This window comes from Aedes aegypti, chromosome 2 (genome assembly GCF_002204515.2).
Source record: "Aedes aegypti strain LVP_AGWG chromosome 2, AaegL5.0 Primary Assembly, whole genome shotgun sequence".
Lineage (NCBI taxonomy): Eukaryota > Metazoa > Arthropoda > Insecta > Diptera > Culicidae > Aedes > Aedes aegypti.
The window spans coordinates 278,314,675-278,336,366 of NC_035108.1; the positions used below are offsets into that span (position 1 = coordinate 278,314,675).

A 21,692-nucleotide genomic window follows, 5' to 3' on the forward strand; every position below is an offset into this window, starting at 1 on the left:
AGCATTGGATGAATCACTGAAGAAATCCCTTGTGAAGTTTTTGTATGAATCCCTGGAGGAATCTGTAGAAAAGTTGCTAGAAAGAATCGTTGAAAAAAATCCTAGTTCTATGAGAAAGCCCCGAAAAAGTCCTGGCGAAATCCTTCGGGGAATTTCTGGTGATGAATTTCATGAGTGGAGCCTTTTGAAAAGTATTTGAAAGAATTCGTTATGTGATTCGTGGGTAATGCGTGATGAAATCCTTGGAACAAACTTCTAGATGAATTACTAAAGGAATCATTGAAGTAATTATTTTACCAATCTCTGGAAGAATTATTGGAGCCAGCCTGAAAGTAAGCCCTGAAGAATTACTGTAGAAATTACTTGAAGATTTTGGTTTTGGTTGATCTTCGAAGGAATTAGGAATTAGTGGAAGAAAACCTGTAGAAAAACCTTTGCAGGAATCCCTGGAAGAATGTCACTTGAAGGATTTTCCCCGGAAGAATTTCTGGTTTAATCTGTGGATAAATTTCAAGAGGAATTATTGATGAAATTTCTGGTAGAATCCTATGAAGAATTTTCGGTGGAATATCTAGTATAACCCATTGCAATCAACGACCCAAGCCAAATGTCAGATCGCCTAGTCCCTACCAGAAAGCGAGCTTCTTTGTGGCGGTCTTTAGCGCTCGTAAAAAAAATGGATATCATAACGGCGTATCTGCAGTGACCGATTTCTCTCTATCGATTTTCTCTTTAAACCGTAACGCAAAATACACTCGATTTTCGTAATAGTTTACACCGTAATTGCGAAGAAGTACAATAAGTCTTTTCATGTGACAGCTCCGTGTATGCATGTATGGCATTTCCGAAGAAGAAAATCAAACAGCTTCCGAATCAGCTGATTTCAAACGTCTTGTGAAAAGGCCTTTCCGAATTTCCTACTGAAACAGTAATGACATCGCATTGATAAGCTATCAGCGAAAAAAACCGACGACGATCAACGCGAAACTTAACCAATAGTATCACACCAAAGCATTAATTTTAGTTAACTCCGTTAATTTTAGTAAATTGAATGCTACTTCGATGTTCACTATGCAAGCACTTTAAAATACACTTTGTTTAATCGTTATGGTCTTATGACGAGGCATTACTGTATAGTACACTCAAATTTACTTCTGTACCAAACGACTAAAACCAGAAAAGAGAAACGACGAAGAGAATCGATCATCATTGAGATAGTCCTACATTGAATGGCACCCGAAAAACCTTCGGTTCCACGATCTACAATCTATACCCTCCGCAGTGCCTTCAAACAGCCCAATAAAAATAAGTGTAGTTACCGCTACCGATCGTTCCTCTCGAGAAGTCACTCAACTTTGGGAACATTAGGATGCACTTGTTCATTGAAAACGACCATTCTCTATTACCAGCACTGATTATGATCATCATCATTCTTGAACCGCTGCTCTAGGCTCGTTGTCTCGGAAGACCATCGGCGAGGTGACGGCGGGGGTAAGTTCACAGGACCGGTTGGTCTAAACAAGCCACTCTGGTTTGAGAGCTCGCGCCCGTCAGTGACGATGTTAATCGACGACCGGGCCAATGCTACGAAGAAGCGATCGATCGATCTAGGGAGATCATCTGTATCGATCGGTAGCTATCGGTGTAGCACATCTTCAGCTGCTTGAGAGCAAGGTGCGACCTAGCTATTACGTCTTAGTTTTTTCGTGGGGTGTGAACAAGGTTATCTAAATCGTATCACCGATTAAAAATATGAGATTTGATCGTCAAAAGTGGAACCAATGACAGAAGAACAAGGTGAAACCTCTATTCAGCGTAATAGCGTAATCGAAATCGCATTTTTCGAAGGGAAAAATCGATTTGGCGTTTGCCTTGTATCATTTTACAGATGATCGACAAAATTTGTAATCAATCTTATCGATTAACTGTCAAACGACATCAAATTGATTGTGACAGGCATTTATGTTCGTAAGAATTTGGATGGCTCTCTATTTAATCAAATTGAGGGGTTTTTAGATTGATGAAAGCAGCGAACGACTGACATTTTGAAATAAATCTCATATTCAATACCATGACGGCGTAACTGTAAATACCGATACTGAATTTGAACAAAATCTCAAGAAAATCAAATATTTTTAACGTGTAAATCTAAGGAACTAATCGATGAAAAATTAATCAATCATTTCAGTTGCTAGTTCCAACGTAGTTCCAAAAACGTAAAATGTAATCTTTTTGCGATAACCGACGTAAATTTCCAACCATTTACAGGTTGTAATCGCAAAAACGTTAACGGCTTCACAGATAACGACTTTCAAAATCGATAACTGAAGGACCGCAACATTGATATCCGCTGCCTGCACCGGTGAATCATTGCAGTCGACGAGAACCATTCACCACAACAAACCACAACCATTTCCTGGGCAAGGACTACCACTTGTGTCCATTGACGCCATATAATCTTTTCACCCATTTGTTTACATTGCGTTTTGTGGTCCAAAACGATAAACAAAATCTGAAAGTCATCGAAACTTACGCCCTCAAGCGACTGCAAAAAAAAGATAGTTGTCTGACCACCCGAATAACGGACCCTTTCGTTTCTCGAAAGAGGAAAAAAGTGATTGTAAACAAACATGCCGAGAACGGCTTCGATTGTGTTTTTGTTTCGATTTGCAGCGAAATCAATTACCCACGAAATCTTAACCTTGGATGACGCGGCGAAGGCTAAGGTTCGGCTCTGCTCCGAAACAAAAAACAACCCAAAGGAAAAAGTAGTCCCCCGCATTTCATATCGATCGCGGTTGTTTTGACGCGGTGATCGTGAGTGGCGCCCGGCGCGCCCTTCCTCTCGACTATCAAACTTTTGAGGCGTTGCTTTAATGCTCCGGTTACCATTGAACGGGCGAAAGGATACTTACGATCGAGGCCACCGATGTACTTCATGGTGATTTCGCAGTGCCCCCAGACGGCGGACACGATCGGGTACAGCTTTCGTCCCTTGAGCCCCCGGAACGCCACCCCCAGATACTGGCCATCGACGATGAAGCTGAGCGTTCCCTCGTCCATGTCTAACGCTACTAGGAATTTGTCCGGCACTAGGAAGGTTTCGTCTGGTTTAAGTATCGCAGGGTATGTGACTCCGGGGCAGGTTTTCGAGTTGTGGTACAGCATATTGCGCCCCAGGTCCCAGCCCCAGCTCTGGTCATTCGAGCCGACCAAACTTTGATAACCTACGGAGTGGAGTGGTGCCTCGGATGTGGCCACACCGATCACAGCATGTGTGCCTCGCTGCCGCGTCGACCAGAACACTTCCCACACGTGCAGCCCTTTGGTGAAGCCGACCTTGCCCCGTATGCAGTCTGTGCTCTGTGCCACCGGGTGCCGGTGGAATGTCATCTTGTCGTCTTCCTTTACGAACACATTCAGCGAGCGGTCCTCCGAGTTCCAGGAGTATTTGATCTGTGTTTCCCGGGCGGCCGGGGGCATATCGAGCAGGAGATCGAGACGGGCCGGTCGCTGGAAGTGCGCCGCCAGTTCGCGCGGGATCTTCGGAATGAATGGCGATGGTTGGTCGCGGCTGCTGACCGTTTTGACACCTCCGCTGATCTTTTGGCCCATGTTCATACCAGGGTGGGCACCGCTGCTGGTACGACTGCTGCGGGTGCTCCGGATGGCAACCTTGTACGAGACTCTGATGCGCTCAAACTCGCGGGGGTCGATGCGATTCAGAACCACACGGGGCAGTAGCGTGGAGGTGGACGACGATATACTCTGTGGACGGCGGCGTTCGCTTGACCTTAGCACCGGACCCCGGCTACTTTTGTATCTGTTAGGGGAGAGAGAGAGAAGAAGAAAAGAGAGGTTAGAATGGTGAATAGGTTCTTGTCGCTGATGGATGTGGAACAACATCATTAAAATGGAATTGTCATTTTTCGGTTTACTTTATGTCAGGATAAACCTTGCAGTAGTCTACACAACAGCAGACCGGAACGATGGTTAACTTATTGCGTCCATGACTGGCCACATCGAGAAAGGTAGCTAGCCTTGTTCGGACGTCAACGACGGCTGCATCGATGACCGTGTACATTCTCAGATTGCGGAGGAGGCTAAAATGTCCCTACGCAAGGATCCCAATTACGAGTCAGCAACCGCGCCAGTAAGTCACAACGGCCGTTCACCGCTCACGACCGAAAATCGGGAAGAGATTGTATCCCACGAGCTGCGCGCCGCACACCAGCTGAAGAAAGGAAATTAATTGCAAGGTTGATGGAATCTCATTTGTACGGTTTTGGGACATTCACCACCAGTCAGTCGTCGCACGTGCAAGCAACGTTAATGACGTCGATCGCGCTCCAGTCGCCCATTCACCGGAGCCCTTGGCCAGGTGCGCCTACGAAACGACGACAAAGTCCACGGCGGGTTCGGGGACGACGTGACCACGCGCGATCGAGTTGTTTTTTTTTTTTGGAAAAATAATACTCCCCCTGGTGCCCTCTCACCACAACGATCGTGGGCACGAGGGCGGCTCAGGGTGCGTGTGAAAAATGGTAAACAAAAACATTAAAATTGGCACCGGTCCGATCCAATTCCTGCTGAGAAGAGAGCGTTGTTTTTTTCAGCATTCAAGCCCGCGTTTCCCATATAAAGTGAAAGATCAATGTGCGCGCGCGCAAAGGTGCAATAAGAGCGAGGTTCTTGAGCGATTGTTGCACCGCACTGATGGTCACAAACACATCACCGACTGGCCGTTCGCGCAAAATCCCAAAAACGGACCTGAACTGACCACATTCCCTTTGCTGCTCTAGTTTCGAGGTTGTCCAAATCTTAAACGGCCTGTGGAAGTTCCTTTCGAATTTGATTTTCGTACCTTTTCCACGAAAACGGAGCAACAGCAGCAGTGACAGTCACCGGAGAACGAAGCTTCGACGGCACAAAAGACGGGCGATCGTGTGACAGTAAAGTGTAGAGTGACAGGACAGCACAGCGCGATCAATGCGGAGCCGTCTCCGACCAAACGCTGGTGATGGCAATGTAACGCGAACTGAGCCATTCACCAGAAGCAGTCCCTTTGGAAGTCGGGCTGTTTTTTTTTCGAGTGCGCGCATTTCGGCGTTGACTTTTGGAAAGGTACGAATGCACTGTTTGTACATCATTAAATTCTGCGCTGCGCAATGTTGTGGGCGCTGACGGTGGAGAAGGCAGTCCATTAATCAAACAGGGTTCGGGGACTGGGGGAAGGCTCGGTGGGCTGAAGAGGTTTGTTTTTCCAAATTGGGTTATCGCGCACGGGATAACGCTTCTCTCGAGAGGAATTGCTGGATGGATGCATATTTGAATTGCTTGTATTTATTTACAGATGCGATAAGGAAGTTTCAGTTTGACCTACGACAACGGAAGACGAGTGTGCACTGTCTGCAGACATGGGTTCTCAGTTTTGGCTGTCTGATTAAAAATAAACTAGGGTGTCACTTGTTTGTAGAACAAAAGAACCTTACAAATGATTTTACGTCGCACACGCTGAGTCTAGCCAACTTATAAGTTACAAATTTACACAGTTTAGTACTTTGTAGTAGTCCAGCATCAATTATAACTATTATTGTATTTTGGAAAATGGAGGACGTTGATCAGACGACTCACCCCTTTTGAAAATCGTTGGAATTTGTGACGTAAATTTTGAGGTTAGTCAGAAAAAAAAACGTCTGAGGCGTTCAAAGCTATTATGGAACATCGTATCGAGGGAAATGATCCTCAGACATGCTAAATCACTAAAGATCCAATTTAAAACTTGTATTCTATGAAAATTTGATGAGTCTGACACTGTGCTGAACACGAATGTGAACTCGGAAAAAGGCGACACTTTATTTTAGGTGTAGCTTTGTCGCGTGGGTAAAAATGAATGACAATTTGGGTAATACAAGTTTAGACTGTATGTTTTTGTTTAATTTTTATCGCGATCTGTCAACTAGTTTTCAAGTTGCCTTCGAAACAAAAAGTGCTACACCAGCAAATCTTGGGCGCGGTGATCGATAATCCTGGTCAGTCGCTTAGCTAGATCGGCTAAAGGCTTTAAATCCACCATTTCACCATATCGTGCAGATGTTCCAGAACACGAAGACCATCGAGCGGCGCGCTGGAAATGGCCGAAAACCGAAAACAGATTACCCAGATAAGACGAGGCAGTGGGGTGACACGATTTGACGTTTGGTTTGGATCGTTTCTGATGAAAGGACCCAAGCCAAATGTCATATCGTTTGATCCCTGTCAGAAAGCGAGGCTTTTTTGCGGTAGCCATTGGAAATCGTAAAAAGCTAGATCGGGTCTTTCTAACGCGGTATGCTACAGACTTGAAAGAAGTCAGGAAAATTCAGTGTAGCGCAAATGAACGTTCCAGTGAACTGAAGAACCGTCACCCAAAACCGACGAAGTTGGAACCCTATTCTATGCCTGGTACCTGCTCGAAGCTGCACTGTAGTCTAGATTATACGGGGAGAAGGAAGCATCTGAGCATCCGGATCGATTTGATGAACCTTAGATATTACGTTCAAATGTTTCTTGTCTTTGGTACCTCTTAAAGTCTTCAGAAACATTCATAAAGTATACTGGACAAAACGTTCAAGGTCTGCTTCTGAGCGACGTATTCAATTCTACAGTTATTATGAGCTGATATATTTGAAAGTGCTCTGAAATTTGACAATTCACACAAGACCCCACAGTATCGAATCACCTACGCTACGCTCCTGCCCAGCTCAAATGTTTCCAATCTAAAAGCTTGTTGCCCCAGCTGCTCATCCGATTGATCCCGATACACATAAATCGTCCAATCCACTAACGCCCACCCACCATTCAATCAGTAGCCTTTCATTAAAATTAATCCCAAATATATTTTGTTTGAATGACACAAAACACTCGCACCCACACACTCACATACAGACGCCCGTAGACATCGCATCCCGGCAATCGATACACGCCATAATCCCCTTCACTATCCGGAGCTGCACGACGATGTGGGACCAAACAGGATTAAAAGGGCAATGTTGCAAGCTCGCTCCCCGGCACAACCCCTCCGGGGCCACGGAACGTTCCGAATGACGCATCCGACCATGATTAAGTGCACCTCATTATAGACGGCTGCTATTGGATGGATTCGATCGGATCGGATCGGAAGTTTGCACCGTTTTCGCGCGTTGATGATGAATCACGCCCGGTAATTGCACACCCCTGCGCTACACGATCTGAAGGCTGCACCCACCCCTGACGACGAAGCTTCAGAAGCCGCGGTGACAGTTGTGTTTATCTTTCATTTAGGTTAGGAAGCGTTCGTCCGAGCGTGTCTCCGCGGATAGTTTCAATGGGTGGTTCCATCGCATCGCCGAACCATCCAATAATGATGATGGAAATTAAAGGTAAATAGTTGCAACCTCCTGCTGGAGTATCCTTCGCTTCTGCGACCGTGCGATGCTAATTAACGAGCAAATCGATCGGTGACGATTCGCCTTTTATATCGTTTTAATGTCAAATCAATTTCCGTTCGAGTCGTGGAAACGCAACTAGCCTCCGGGTGCTTCCAGCTGCCATTATCATTCAAATGTCAGCCAGCACCGCAGAATTATCTACAATTGTGTGTAATTGTTTGGCGAAAAACGCATAAATCATTCGGAAAACAAGAAAACTTATCGATTAAACGTCACGTAACCCCGTTCCCGGGCCCGGCCCCGAAGCGGAAGGCGATTCGAATTACAATTTAAGACCGTCGTCATCCCCCTTTTTGTGCCGAGCCGGAATGTTTGTGTATGGAGAGATGGGAAAAGTCAGCCGTCCGCAGCATCCGAGGACGACTTTTGCCGTAAGATATGGATTCGGTTCGGTAAATGGTTTCATCTCATTTACCATCAGCGGCGGTGTCGGATCATGCGCACTGTTTCAGGTTTCGGAAACCGTCATCAGCATCCCTCGTCTATGTGCGCTCCTTATGGAGTATGTATATGGGAAACATCCCCCTCGGGTACAGGACGGAACTTGCTTTTCCTGCTCGATATCCAGCTTGAACCCGGTCGATACTGTATGACAAATTTCCACACCCTAATAAAATAATGAAATTCTCGGTTTGTTCCTGGTTCGAGAGGCCCAGTCCAAACAGCGCAGCAAACGAGGGGTCCGACTCTGGTGGTGTTTGTGTTCCAGCATTGAACGAGGGTTGAAAGGACGGAGTAGTGTGCGTATGCGGCAACGTTCTGTCATTTCAGGGTGCGGTTTCCGTACTTCTTAAAGCACTTTGGGTTCTTTTTAAAAGTGCTTTAATTTTAAAGACCAATCCCACATGGGAGCACACATTGTTTCGTTCAGGGCTGCTTCGTACGTGGACTGTCCGTTTATCCTTCAATCAGCTGGGAGGCGCTACGCTTTTCTCATCCAGCAACGGTCAGACAAAGTAAATAGCCACGGGTCGTTCGAATGACTCGAAGCGGCTCCTTTTTAAATTACCCCCAACTTGGTCGGCTGGGCACGAGTCAGGGAAACAATCAGGAAAAATTATCGTAAACACGCATACACACACCTTCCCGCACGCTCTCGTGAGGAATTCAACCCTACTGGATCAGTCGCCTGACAGCAGTGGTGTGAGCGCGGTGTCTATTCACACGTTGTGGCAAGGGGGAAGACAGTCGGTGAAAAGTTTTCCCCGTCACAGCGCGAAGGGTTCTTGACCTGGTCGATATATCGATTGCTTGCTAATGCCACGATGCGCCACCAGAGGCGCCACCATTGCCAGTGGAATTCCACACACGCACTGCAACGCAGCAGGCCGTTGCGATGGTGATGCGGAGTCTGCGAATGCAATTCGAGTTGCAAAATGGGGCACAACTCGTCCAATTTGTCATATTTGATTACCATTACGGCGCGGGTAGCAATCGGACGGGTTTTTCCTTGGGTTTGAAGTTTGTGAGCTTTGGTAGATACGCAATTGCTTGCTCACAGCGCGACTTTTGCGCTGCGGTTATGGGCAAGCCAGTAACGTACTGGCTTCACGAGCCTTGATATGACTGCTGGTGTAGGAGAGACTACTGGCGAGGTGCGTTACGTCAGATGTGTCATAGGTTTGGTTTAATGCATTGTAAGTTTGAATCACGATAGCGTTGAAGGATCTGCGAAATGATAAGGTTGAGGAAGTCAGCAAGTTTTGGGCTTATTCAAGCCTATAGAAGCAAACGTTTTGTACTAGCTAATTATTTTATCTTGTGGTCAAATCTTCATTCTCAGCTTAATCTTAAAGTCATCTTCAACAGCTCATCCAGATTTTTACGAGCGCTAATGGTTGTCATATTCAAGCTTGCTTCTTGCAAAAGATTCTTCTACCTGACTTATTTAGTGTTTAAGCTGGCCGACAAATTTGATGATCGATCTTGTCGATTAACTGTCAAAAAACATCGGAAATAAATCAAATCGTTTTCATGCGTGAAAAAAGTGCATGAGAAAATTAATTTTGGTCCAAATACCCGTATCGACAAAATCACAGCTATTCAGCAAGACCCAGCTGAGGGTTGAGGGTTCAAATCTCGCCGGTCGAGGATCCTTTTTTTGTTTTGAAAATTTTCCTGGCTTCCCATCCAGGGCATAGAATATGTTCGTGTTTACCACATGATATTAAAATGCAGAAATGATCCATTGACAGAAAAAGCTTTTAGTTAATAGCTGTGTAACACTACTTGGAGAAACATGCTCTGTTACAGTTGGGACGTCACGCCAGAAAGAAGAAGAAGATCTTGAATTTGATAACACAATGGTAGTCCCTATCCAGCTTTTTACGAGCACTAATGACATCCTTTTTTTCCTTAGCCGAGTGGTTAGAGTCCGCGGCTACAAAGCAATGTCATGCTGTCTGGGTTTGATTCCCGGTTGGTCAAGGATCTTTTCGTAATAGAAATTTCCTTGACTTCCCTGCCACAAGATATATGAATGCGAAAATTGCAACTTTGGCAAAGGAAATACAGTGAAACCTCCATGAGTCGATATTGAAGGAACCATCGACTCATGGAAATATCGAGTCATGGAACAGCAATTCTTTGGAAAGCTGCTTCTAGGGACCATCATAGTAACCATGACATTATGTTTGTAGTATGGTTCCATGAGTCGATATCGAGTCATGGAACATCGACTCATGGAGGTATCACTGTAATTGTGGAAGTGCTCATTGAACACTAAGCTGAAAAGCAGGCGCTGAGGATGTAATACGAAGAAGAAGAAGAATGTCCACCACTAGGTTCGCTTTCTAGTAGAGATCATGCGATCTGACTTTTGTTTCAGGCCGTTTGGCAGCAAATCGGGAAGATCAATCCTCAAACTTGTCGATCACCGTTAAACGATCTAAACCAAATGTGAGATAGTTTGATCCCAATTAGAAATCGGGCTTATTTGTGTGATACAAATGTGTGTTCATTGTGGAGATTTCACATGTTATTTGTGCCAGATTGTGCATTGTGATTATCCAGCTTTTCACGAGCACTCTTGGCCGCCACAATCAGCCTCGCTTTTTGGTAGGGATCAAACGATCCGACATTTGGGTTGAGTCGTTTGACAGCAAATCGATAAGTTTTTTGATCGACCTTATCGATTTGCTATAAAACGACCCAAGCCAAATGTCTAATCGCCTAGTCCCTACCAGGAAGCGAGCTTCTTTGTGGCGACCATTAGCGCTCGTAAAATGCTGGATACAGCAGTTAATGAGTGCTGATAACCACCATCATCAGGCTTTCTGGTAAGAACTAAAATCTGACGCTCTACTTGTATCGTTTGACAGGTAATCGGTAAGTTTGATTATCGATTATCTGTCAAACTACACAATTCAAATAATTTACTGTTATAAGGTTTTGAAGTTTACATGTAGGAAGTTTAGACTGCGAAATGATGATTCCATGTGCTTTGGGGCAATCTAGTTCAGTTCGTCTCCGAGCGTCGTGGTCTCTGAAGGGGCTCCGAAGTTTGTAGGTTAAAGCGCCTATCTAGCAAATAAGGAGTCGTGTGTTCGATACCCACCGGAGCACGTGGTTTCTTTTCGCAGTTTTAATTTCAATTTGACACGTGATGCGTTGTGTACATATTAACTTCAAAACCTTATAACAGCATGATTCTTTAGACGGGAATTGCCTATCACTTGACAATTAATTAACTGTGCAATCAAACAAGATAGTTTGATCCCTAGCAGAAAACGAGCTTATTTGTGACGGCTTCAAACGCTCATATAAAGCTGGATTAAAATTGCAGCAAGATGCTGTATTTGTAAATGCGAATAACAGCAAAAAGGCTGAAAGTCTTATTATAAGCAGTAAAAGAGTAATCAGTAACTGATTTTTTGTGGATCATCACTATCCTACGACTAATCCTAAGCTAAATGCCGCAACTAGCAACATAGTATCGAAGCATCTGAGCAAAACCTGCACTTGCGCTGACGTCCATCGAAAGATAAAAAGCTAGCTTCCATAATCAGCAAAAAGTACCGGTCCAAACTCAATACAAGCCATTTAGTATACAAAAAACCTTGTATAAAAAAGACCTCCCCATCCAACTTTACGTCGCCAGCGTCCGCAGCAAGACGCCGCAGTAAAAATTGATGACAGATGTTAAATGGATGTTAAACACTCTCCAATGCATCGCACACGTGTATTCGTAGAGAAGGCTGTTACCTCAAATTACATTACACCGCTTATCGTTCAACTGTCACTTTCCAGTCCCGGTCCGAAAGGGCAACCGATCGGGCAAAGACGACGCGAAAATTGCACCGAACTGGGTGTGCTAATGAGAATCGTGAAAACCGCACATGGAACGGGAGGATCGTGAGAAAAGCCCGCCCTGAACGGAAGCGGGAAGCGAGCGAAGAAGTGTGTCAAGCGGCGAGAGACGGATGGAGCCGTCCAGAAGGTCGCTTACCCGAAAAATGTATTAATTTACCATATCCGCTGCTAGGGGGAGGATGCGGCCCTTATCTCTCGCTTTCGTCCAACAGGGCCGTAAAAGGAGACGGATAAGGATCGTGTTACAGAACATGCAGCGAAGGTGAAAGGCAACTGTATCGCTTACACAATTTGTCATCCGGTGTCGGGACCTCATTAACTTAACATCTGTGGTTTAACTATGTCCGCATTTGCCTCTCCAAAAAGTAAGCGTCTCCAAAAAGAAGCATCCGCGCCGAAGATCCCATTCTCCGCACGGTGAGCTTGACCTTGGCTCGGTTGCTACGTGATCGTACAGCTCGCGGAAGCAGCGCGTGCAGACGATCCGCAAAGACGGCCGTGAGCAAGTTTTTTCAACTTGAAGCACGGTGGTGCTCACCTGCCTTTTTTAGAGAAGGATGACCACCTTTAGCCGATACACATTGGGCACTGGAGAACGCTCACACATGGAGGAGCTTGGTGGTATGCGTCTGCACGACCATTTATGGCGCTGCACACAATCTACGGACCAAATGTTCACGAATCAAAGCTGTCCGGCCAGCTGCGGCCCCGTGACACTGCAAGATCCAGAGATTTGCGCTATTGATGTGGGAAACTGGATAGTCGTTTGCAAATTCATTGTGCAAATAGCTGTGACTCGATCGTTTTCCGCCTCGATTGTGTCCGCTGGTTGTGGTGGTGTGAGTGAAGTACAAAACCGACCGAAGTGCGCCCAGAGCCACATGATCGCCGCCGTAACTGCCACTCCACCACTCGGCGGCGAGTATAGGTTACGTAACGTCCGTCAACGATCATCAGCGCCCGTAGTGGAGGCAACCTTCAACCGACTGGCGGCTGCCGTAGCAGCGGCCCAACGCCAAAGAGCCTAAACGCGCCAATGTTCATTCAAAGTTTGCACTTTTTATGCTATTTTTCGCGTTTCATCGTCAGCGGCGGCGCTCGTATTTACATAACCTTTACTATCGGAACTTGCGGTTACAGAGCTTGGAGTGGAGAGCGGGCGCGCTGATCCGACAGCATGCGCTAGTTGCTCGCCGCCGTCGAGATAAATCCGCAGCAGTAGGAGTATACGCGGAAAAGTGCAGGAAAAATCTTTCGTCATTGCGGCGATTAATCATCGCGTGTATACGGGACGGGCGGCGAGGAGGCGTGTCACGGCTATTAATATGGCAAAGTAAGTGATCGGCGGCTGCTACGGTGCGGCAGTTGTCCACTGTGTACACTGTACTGTCGCGCACCGCTGCCTCTCAGCCTATTTGCTCGAAAGGTCAGCAAAAACGATTTCAACGTTTGCGCAGAACCCATTACAACGGCACCAGGCAGCCTTTGCAGCAGCAGTTCGATGTAAAGTCGTCAAGGTTTCGCTAATTTGCCGCCTGGCTTTTCACGCAGCGCAACTGAAAATTTATTCGCTGCAATGTTGACAGTAGACAGTGCGTTACTCAATTAGCTTACGCGCCCAAAACAACATGAGGGACAGCTGTTTCACGGCGTCAGTTGATACTCTAGGAACATTACGAGTGACAACTGCCATGAGTTTATGATCCTGCATATTGCGTTGCGTAAGCGAATGCAAAGACAGTACAGCCTCTGGGCAAAGCTTCAAACTGATAAACGACCTTCTAAAGCAACTATGGTGGCCTCCTGCTTTTAACAGATGAGCAGTTTACGATACCATTTCAAAGTATGAAAATTCTACGCTGACTAAGCTCTGCTTCTATCAAGACCTATCACAATTTTGTCAAACAGGTGGCACTTCTGTATCTGTAAAAAATATCCCAAATCATCAAACTTGATTGGCTTCGAAACTGCAGCAGCGCTCGAGTGCTTGAAACAAAGAGACCCAGACATGCGTGCTGTCCGCGCCTCGAGGGACACGACCACTCGGGCAGCCAATAAATACGACGGTGTTGACCTTTTACCGAAAAACAAAAGACCACTGTCGCACACGCAACGCAACGCTGCTGCCACAGCCAACCAGACAGCCATGTTGAGAAACTTGATTCCGCCCATCAAAATTTATGCAAACTGAATACGCTATGACCTCCACTGGGACCATGCGCTCGAACGACTCTTGCCACGACTAGCGCCGCCGCGCCGTTTGTTGACAATATTTTGTGTTTGCCTTCCAACTGCCAGCTACCGCCATTGGCCCGAAGCGGCGTGACATTTTCCGGCGGCTAGCGGAATCAACCACGATCATCCATTTGGCCCCATATTTGTTGTGTGTTTTCAAGATCAGACGCCGTCCTTCGGGAGACGATTAATTTGCCTCTACCGGCGAAGAAGCGACGACGACGAACTCCATTGAACTGAATGGTCGTCCCATGGTCGAACCGCCGCCGTCGCTTCCTTCACCGTCGCCGTCCCCACTCGCAGCCGCCCGACGAGAACGATAAAAACAAACAATATTTTTCGATTCCGAGGAGACGAGCGCGGGGCGGCGTCCATCTGAAGCGGGACAAGCGAGATGGGAGACGACGGACGCGAAAGTGTCAACCGCGTTATTGAGTAATAAAAAGTCGGTTGGGACTGCCGCCGCACGCCAAAATGCTATTTTAACGGCTTCGCAGCAATGCCAGCCAGTGACATCATTCTCGCAGTTGGTCCGCTTGATTCGGTCAGTCGTTTGCCAATAAAGTAAGATACGGTTGATGGTGGGTGGACTTTGGTCGGGAACATCCCAAAGGCTCTAGGGCGGTGATCCCACGGTACGGGAGATGAAATCATAGGTAGACTACTAGTAGGTCAGTTTAAGTGGCGTCCTCATGCGTCACATCAGATTATAACGATCAATTTCACACTCGTTTGTCTGCTGATTAATTGCTTCAACGGATTTCCGCGAGAAAATAGAAGAGAGTGCGAGAGATTGCTTTAAACGGGAGAATCGCACGCTCAAATTTGACCACTCAGCAGTGGCAAGGGTTTTCCGAAGACTACAACCGCTTGATCTTAAGTTCGTATCAACTTTTGATAGTCGTATCATTTTATGACGACAGATTAAAGGGATGCAACTACAAGCATTGAAAAAGTGTTGTGACCACTAGAGTTTCTGAGCCTACATCACACATCTGAGTGATCCCCATTGACCGTGTATCATCGAGTACGCAATGTGAGAGCCTCTCTCCTTCTCCGCAGGGCTATAGAGTTACCAGCTGGTTGCGCAGTGAAAGCCAGTTATCTAGCGCTGCGTTTTGGAGCCCCTGCCGTCGTCTGCGGACTGGAGGAACTATCGGTTGGTTACGAAAGACGGTGTGTGAATTGCAAACGAAAGAGAGAAGGAGAAAAACCAGGAAAAAGCCGCCGAGATTATTCAACCACACTCTGCGAGCGGGCGCATGGCCCCGCAGCTAAACAATAAGTAGCTGCTAATAAAGTGGCCAAGGTCATAATTATTATTATTTATTATACAATTTCATTACCTATTCACACACGCTCGTATGCTAGCGGGAATTTGTACGCCTCGGCATTGGTTTTGTTTACGTAGCAAATGCGCGCGCGATTCTGTGCGCAATGCTCAACTCGTGTGTCCATTTTCGTTGCACTTTGATTACCATGCATCTCTGTGCGGCGGCCGTCCAATGTAAAACGGCTGACAATGGCTGCGGTCGAAGTTGCGGCGGTTACAGCAGTGGCGGCGGCGGCAGTGTCACGGTGATTGATTGTCATTGTACTGGCCGAAATTAGCCAAGCGCTGTCCGCCGGGCCTCAAAGTCACGTTCCGTTCGATTTCCTGTCACGCTGGCAAATTGCTTCGCATGGTGAGAAACGACTGCAACCGAGACTCGACTTGAACGAGCATTGTCAAAACGATAAAAGTTGAGGTTCTTATCGTTTCCCAGCGGGTTTGCCGATGAATCAACCCTGATAACCCAGGCAGCGTGTCAGGAATTTCTCGGCAAAGATCTAATCACCGATGACGTCCGTTGAAGCGAGGGAAAACTGGTTAGCCCCTAGTTTGCATCTCAATTCGATTCGAACAAAGAACTTTTGCTACACAGAAATGACTAGGTACGACGCGTGCGAGTTAGACGTGCCAGCTGCGCTGAACAAACTGCCTGGATTTCCGTTCGATTTGAACGTGTCGTTTTCAGGAATTCCAACGTCACACGTGGAAAAAATGCAGCACATGTGGCCGACAGTTGCGTTTTATCGTTTAACCGTCAACGTCGCGCAATAACTCATAAAATGCGCGTGGTTGTAATTCTGTTGCAATTAACATTTGGCAATGTACATTAGAACCAATTAACATTTAAACCTCTTGAGAGCGCGCACGGCGTAAAAGTGTCGCTAATGAATCGAGCGTTCGATCTACGTCGAGTCGTGATTGGTTTCAGCATCGTTGAAGGTCAGAAACCAAGTGCGCGCGCGCTTTAGCCTGCACTACCAACCACGTCAACCGCCCACATCTGTCATGCTGCTCACGAGTTGTTCATGATTTCTGTGAATTGGCTAAAGTGACGACAATGACGACGGTTGCAGCCAATTTGGTAGCCCCCGTTCAATAAGTTAATTAAACTACCACGATAACAGACATTTCTGTTTAAAGTCGTTGACTGGGTAATTAAGTACGTCCGCCACGTTCTTCGCGTGGTGGTCAGCGGCGGCGGCTGGCTTTGCCGTGGATCAAACGCTTAGGCCAATAGCGGCGCTGCTAACGACACGCCTAATTAGATGAGTCAATCTACCAACACAATGCCATGCCGTTTTTGGAGCTTCCTGACTTCAGGGGCATTCTTCTTCGTGTGCGAGAGCAATACGGAACCGATAGGCTTCCCGTTGCTGTTATCAGCTCCACTCAGCTGTTTTCCAGGAGGGATGGGCTGCCTGCGATAAGACCAGTCGTACGCAAAACAAAGCAGAACCATTCTACTGTAAATAAACGCTTGTATTGTAGTCGACGCTTCGGCTCGGTCGTTTCGAACTGATAAAGGCGAGAATTCAGAGTGCCGTTTCCTTGACGGGGCGCTTCCCGCTGTGAATGTCAATGATTCAGAACTCTGAGATCGCTCGGGAGATTGACAAGTTCTTGACCGGACCGCGCGGTTCTGGAAGATATTTGCGCCGCTCTCCGGAACGGAACGCAGCGGAGCGAGGGGACCAACAATGTTTCGGTACGCGTCGTTAGCGAAAAATTTCCACTTATCGCATCGTTTACCACGGGCTCGGGAACGGCGAAGCGAAACCGGCGGAAATCTATTGTCAGCCAGTGAACTGTTTACTCGGTCATGCAGGTCGCCTCAGATATTCTAATGTGCGCCTCCACCGTCGCCGTCGCCAAGCACCCGACGCTTCGGCATTGATTGCGCGAACGACTCCGAGTCGAAATTGACACTTTGCGCCAATGATGGCCGAGCGCAAATACCATCGGCCGCCAGGGTTTCGTAAAGTAAGCAAAAATGTTTGATTTAGCTCAAACCGATTTGCACACTTCGCTTCAAATGCGTGAGATACGACCTCGATGCGTTCGCTAGTTGCGGCTGAGTGAGTTAACGGGGGAGGAGGAGGCGGAGAAGCTCAAATCTGACGTGCCCGGGCCGTGGAATGTTAATGAAAACAGATGTTTTAATTTATGTTCAAAATCTCAAGAAAACCAGATCCTAGTGAGCTATCTGAGCGTGGAAAAGTGGAAAATCTTTCGCACTTCATCTTGATCGCGCGTATCGCTTGGTAAACAAAACCGTTTCCTTCTCCTGTCTATCCAACCGTCTCTCGAGAGAGTGGATATGAGAAATGCGGGCGAAGGTTTATCAATCGCTCGGCGAAGGGGACACATTTGAGGGAATTACTTGATTGGCTGAGTCCCACGCTGTTGAATGGAAAATGTCATTGAACCGCACACTTGTGTAGATTCCGGATACATCGAACACATGGCTCTTACGAAGGCGCCCAAATTTTGCCCGTCATAACCGGTCTTCTAATCGTCGGCCTTGACAGAACAAGTCTCTGCTGAGGGGATGAGTGGTCCGTTGTTGCCGCAGATAAAAGGCCACACAACGGTTGGTCGCGTCATCCTTATTTGAATACGTTAATTGGATGCCGTGCGAAGATGTTGCGGCGAGCTGTGCCGAATAGGAGAGGACGGCTGATTAGCTAATTTTTACGGTGACCGCTAGAGTAGCGATTCAAGGCCGAATCCATTAGAAAGCATAAACGGTTGACCGTGGTGAACGGCGGACGCGTGTTTATCGACAGGCTGTCAACACCTTTGATGGGCCAGCTGTCAAAAAGGTAAACAACGGGAAACAATCGCCTGAGGGGGTCTGGCTTGGCTCTCGTCTCATCGCTGTGCGGTCCACTTTAAGCTCGAGAGCAGCTGGCTGCGTTACGCTGTCCCAAATATGTAGCGCAAAAATTTTCGCCATCGTCTCATGCGAAGCCAAGCTGCACTGTTCCATCAGAGCAGCGTACAACAACAGAAGCTTGTCGTAGCATAAAAATCCATTTGAGAGATCAATCGATCCGAAGCATGCACACCACATTTATGTATATTGTTTTCAATTCAGTGAAACGTGAACTGAACACCGAACCTTAACTATTTTTTCCACCGCCTCTCGCTCTCGACTCAACCAACTGACTCCGGTACAGTTTCCCCGAGGGTTTCGGGGTTTCGGCTGCATCATACACCTACCCTCTCCCGGCTGGCTGGCTGGCTGCTCTTGCCACGCTGTATAACTTTTGTTTTCTGCATTTTCAAGTTTTGTATTTCGCTCCATGCTAGTGAACTGAAACCGTACGGAACAGTGACGCTCTCTGGATCGCATCGAACACAAAAAGCGAAGGCGCTCTCCAAAATCCCTTACCCCTACAACTGCTGCTGCTGCTGCCGAACGACCCGCCCGGAACCGACGGCCCCGACTGGCTGACTCAGCATCGACCGACCGGCAACCGAAACCGAAAAACCGGTTACGGAAGCGCACACCAGCAGCAGAAGCGGCAGCAGCAGCTTCGATTCGGTTGGCGGTTGGCTGCACTGCTGCTCACGCCGTTCCTCCGTTCGCTGATCCGTTCATTCACTCGTTCTAGTTGTCCATGTGACTTCCCAACCGGGGAGAATCTATGCGTACGGTCGGTGGAGTTCAGCGGAGCTCAAATGGAAAACCTAGAATCCATAAAACGCAGCCAAATGTGCCGGTCTCAGCCAAGTGACTCCCGGCTGCGGCGGCGACAACGAATGCAAAAACCGTCGAAAATGGCACCGAAAGCCAAAGTCTGTGCAACGCACTCGGCGGCCCATCTCCGCGGAGCTGTGCTATCATTACCCGCAGCTCCCGGAGATATTGCTACTCTTGAGCGCGGTTTCGGAAACTGCGGGCCCCTCACCATCCCACACTGCATCATACGCAAATGATGCGACCCGAGATCGACGCGCCTGTGCCACAGACTAATTGATGTAGTCTATGTCGAAACGAGAACTATTTTGCCGTTCGATGAAAACAATTCGACCTGTTACGTCCGTATGTCTGTGCCCAGACCTTTGCGCGCAGATGATATATTTTCTAGTTTGGTACGCCTGAAAATATGATAATCAGACATTATCTCAAATTATTCATTGGAAACTTTTTGTTCAATTGTGAAATTTATACCCGAGTGAGTGCGCGGGTGCGTGCCATTGCTGCTGCTACAGCAAAAATAGTTCTGCCCCGGTGGATCGACCCCGTCGAATGGTGGCAGGCAGCTATCGTTATGGACTGCTAATTTTGCGCTAATGATTAAGAACAATGTGTGTTGCTGGTTGGTTGGGTGGAAAGCCTGGCCCGGGTCGCGTCGGAAGGCAGCTGACGGTGGGATGCAACGCAGCAGGACGGCGATAGTTTTTCGACAGCTGGATTGGGGTGGCGCTGTGGGCTTCTTAGTGGGAAAAGTGCTGCGGTCAGTTGATCCAGATATTGGTCGGGAGAAATGGGGTGATTTATTTTTGTCTAAGGGGTTGAAAAGGTCCGTATCCTAGAGGTACAGGTGTAGCGGAAGGTTCAAAAATTTTGTAGGAAGTTATAGGGCTGATGATACAAACCATCTTGCCATGGACTATTTCAAAGAGTTTTTCTGATAATAAACACTTCACAAATGATCAAAGGAGATCCACATTCCATGAATCCTAACAGATCAAAAATCATTTTTACAGTACCACAGTAAACTTTCGATAAGTGTATCATGCTGAAGTTGCAGTTAGTTAATGAAGCTCGTTTACTGCAACAATTGACAGATGTCAACATTCTGTCAGTTGAAAACTAATGCATTCGAAAACATTCCAAATTCGAAACAATCTTTGCAATTAGAAACTTCTCTCGTCATAAATCACAGGCGCATAATTCGAATACTGAATGTAAAATTTCTTCTCTAACAGATTGGCGAGATTCAGCTCTATCCAGCCTTTTTGCGAGTGATAATGGCTGCCGTTAATGGGCCCGCTTTCTGGTAGGGATCAATAGATATGACGTTTGGCTTGGGTCTGTTCAATAGGCCTATTTATAAGACGTTCCAAATCATTTGATCGGAAAGCTCTTTGAAAGTTCTTATATGCATATGACAGTCTTGTGTTTGCACCGGTTCTCCATCGATGTAAGCAAATGCACTTTATGTAAGCAACACGCGTCTGAAAATTCTGAGTACAGCTGTTCTAGCAATAACGGAGTAGCAACTGCGGGCGGTCAATCATGCTCATGCTCATGCTCATGCAACACGCGTCTGAAAATTCTGATTTTCTGACATTTTCCAACAAAAAATTAATGTCAACATGATACACCGTTTTGTTCAATTACTTTCGAATTTTTTGTACCAGTGTCAGATTCACTCAAGTAGTGTTTTGTTTTGATTCTTGGTTAAGTCACTTTGTCTTTCCTCATAGCAGAGCGGTGAAAATAGTGCATTATAGGCAATTGGGCTAATAATACAAAAATGACTTGTTTTGATAGGTTTACTTCAATTAAAATATTTCTGGAATATGATAGCAAGATCTTTTGTAGTTTCATTGTTACAGTATGGCAATGTTAAAGTTTTCAAGAAAGGAATTCATTGCAAAAACAAGGTACATGTTGAATGTTACATTATGATTCTTACACTGATCCAAGGCTCAGGAAGCAATTTTAAGAAAAATAAAATGAAATATTAATACAAAGGAAAAATGGAGAAGAACTAACTGAAAAATCGTATTTTTTAATGGAAATATTATACATTCCATACCTTTTTTGTCCCAAGTTGTCCCAGGCTAATTTTTTTTTTACTTATTCATTTATTTCTCAGGCTCAAGCGAAAAATTTATTTCCAATGATATTCTGAGATGTAAACTAAAGGAACTTGAAAAAATTAGCTGTCCATATTTGCACTTTTTTGATTTTTCGGCTTTTTGACTTTGTTCAATATTTTAACAATTTTCCTTTAATAGCAGCTAAAATTAGCTCAAGGGATAATTGATTAGATGAACAATTGGCGCTTTTCAAAAGTTTGTCTCGAAAATTTCTGTTTTGGAAAAAAAACACCAAATTTGGTTCACAAAACTTATAAATATGACATGAGATGGAAAAAATATTTTTGGCCGCCTGTCTATACAGAAACTGCCCATAGTGTAGTGGTTAGTGGTTAGGTTGCGAAAGTTGAAAATCTTACTTACGTCGTTTTATAATCCCGAAAATTAAACACTATAAAAGTGAAAATCGAGTTGGTTCAGAGTGAAAAATGTAGTATCCCGTCGGCGAAGCACGTAGAATTGATAAACTTAATTTATTTACTCAACTGACTTACAGTTGTTTGAAT

General features: G+C 46.2%; 1 protein-coding gene across 2 annotated transcripts in view; it reads right to left on the reverse strand.

Moving 5' to 3' along the window:
* The window catches only part of LOC5574311 (protein gustavus), a 756,279-nt gene that overhangs the window by 5,206 nt on the left and 729,381 nt on the right, over positions 1 to 21,692 (reverse strand). For both annotated transcript variants that reach the window (XM_021845167.1, XM_011495276.2), the window contains one exon: positions 2,916 to 3,823. In XM_021845167.1, the coding sequence (XP_021700859.1) occupies positions 2,916 to 3,621 (706 nt within the window). In that variant the 5' untranslated portion in view covers positions 3,622 to 3,823. The remainder of the gene's footprint in view (positions 1 to 2,915; positions 3,824 to 21,692) is intronic.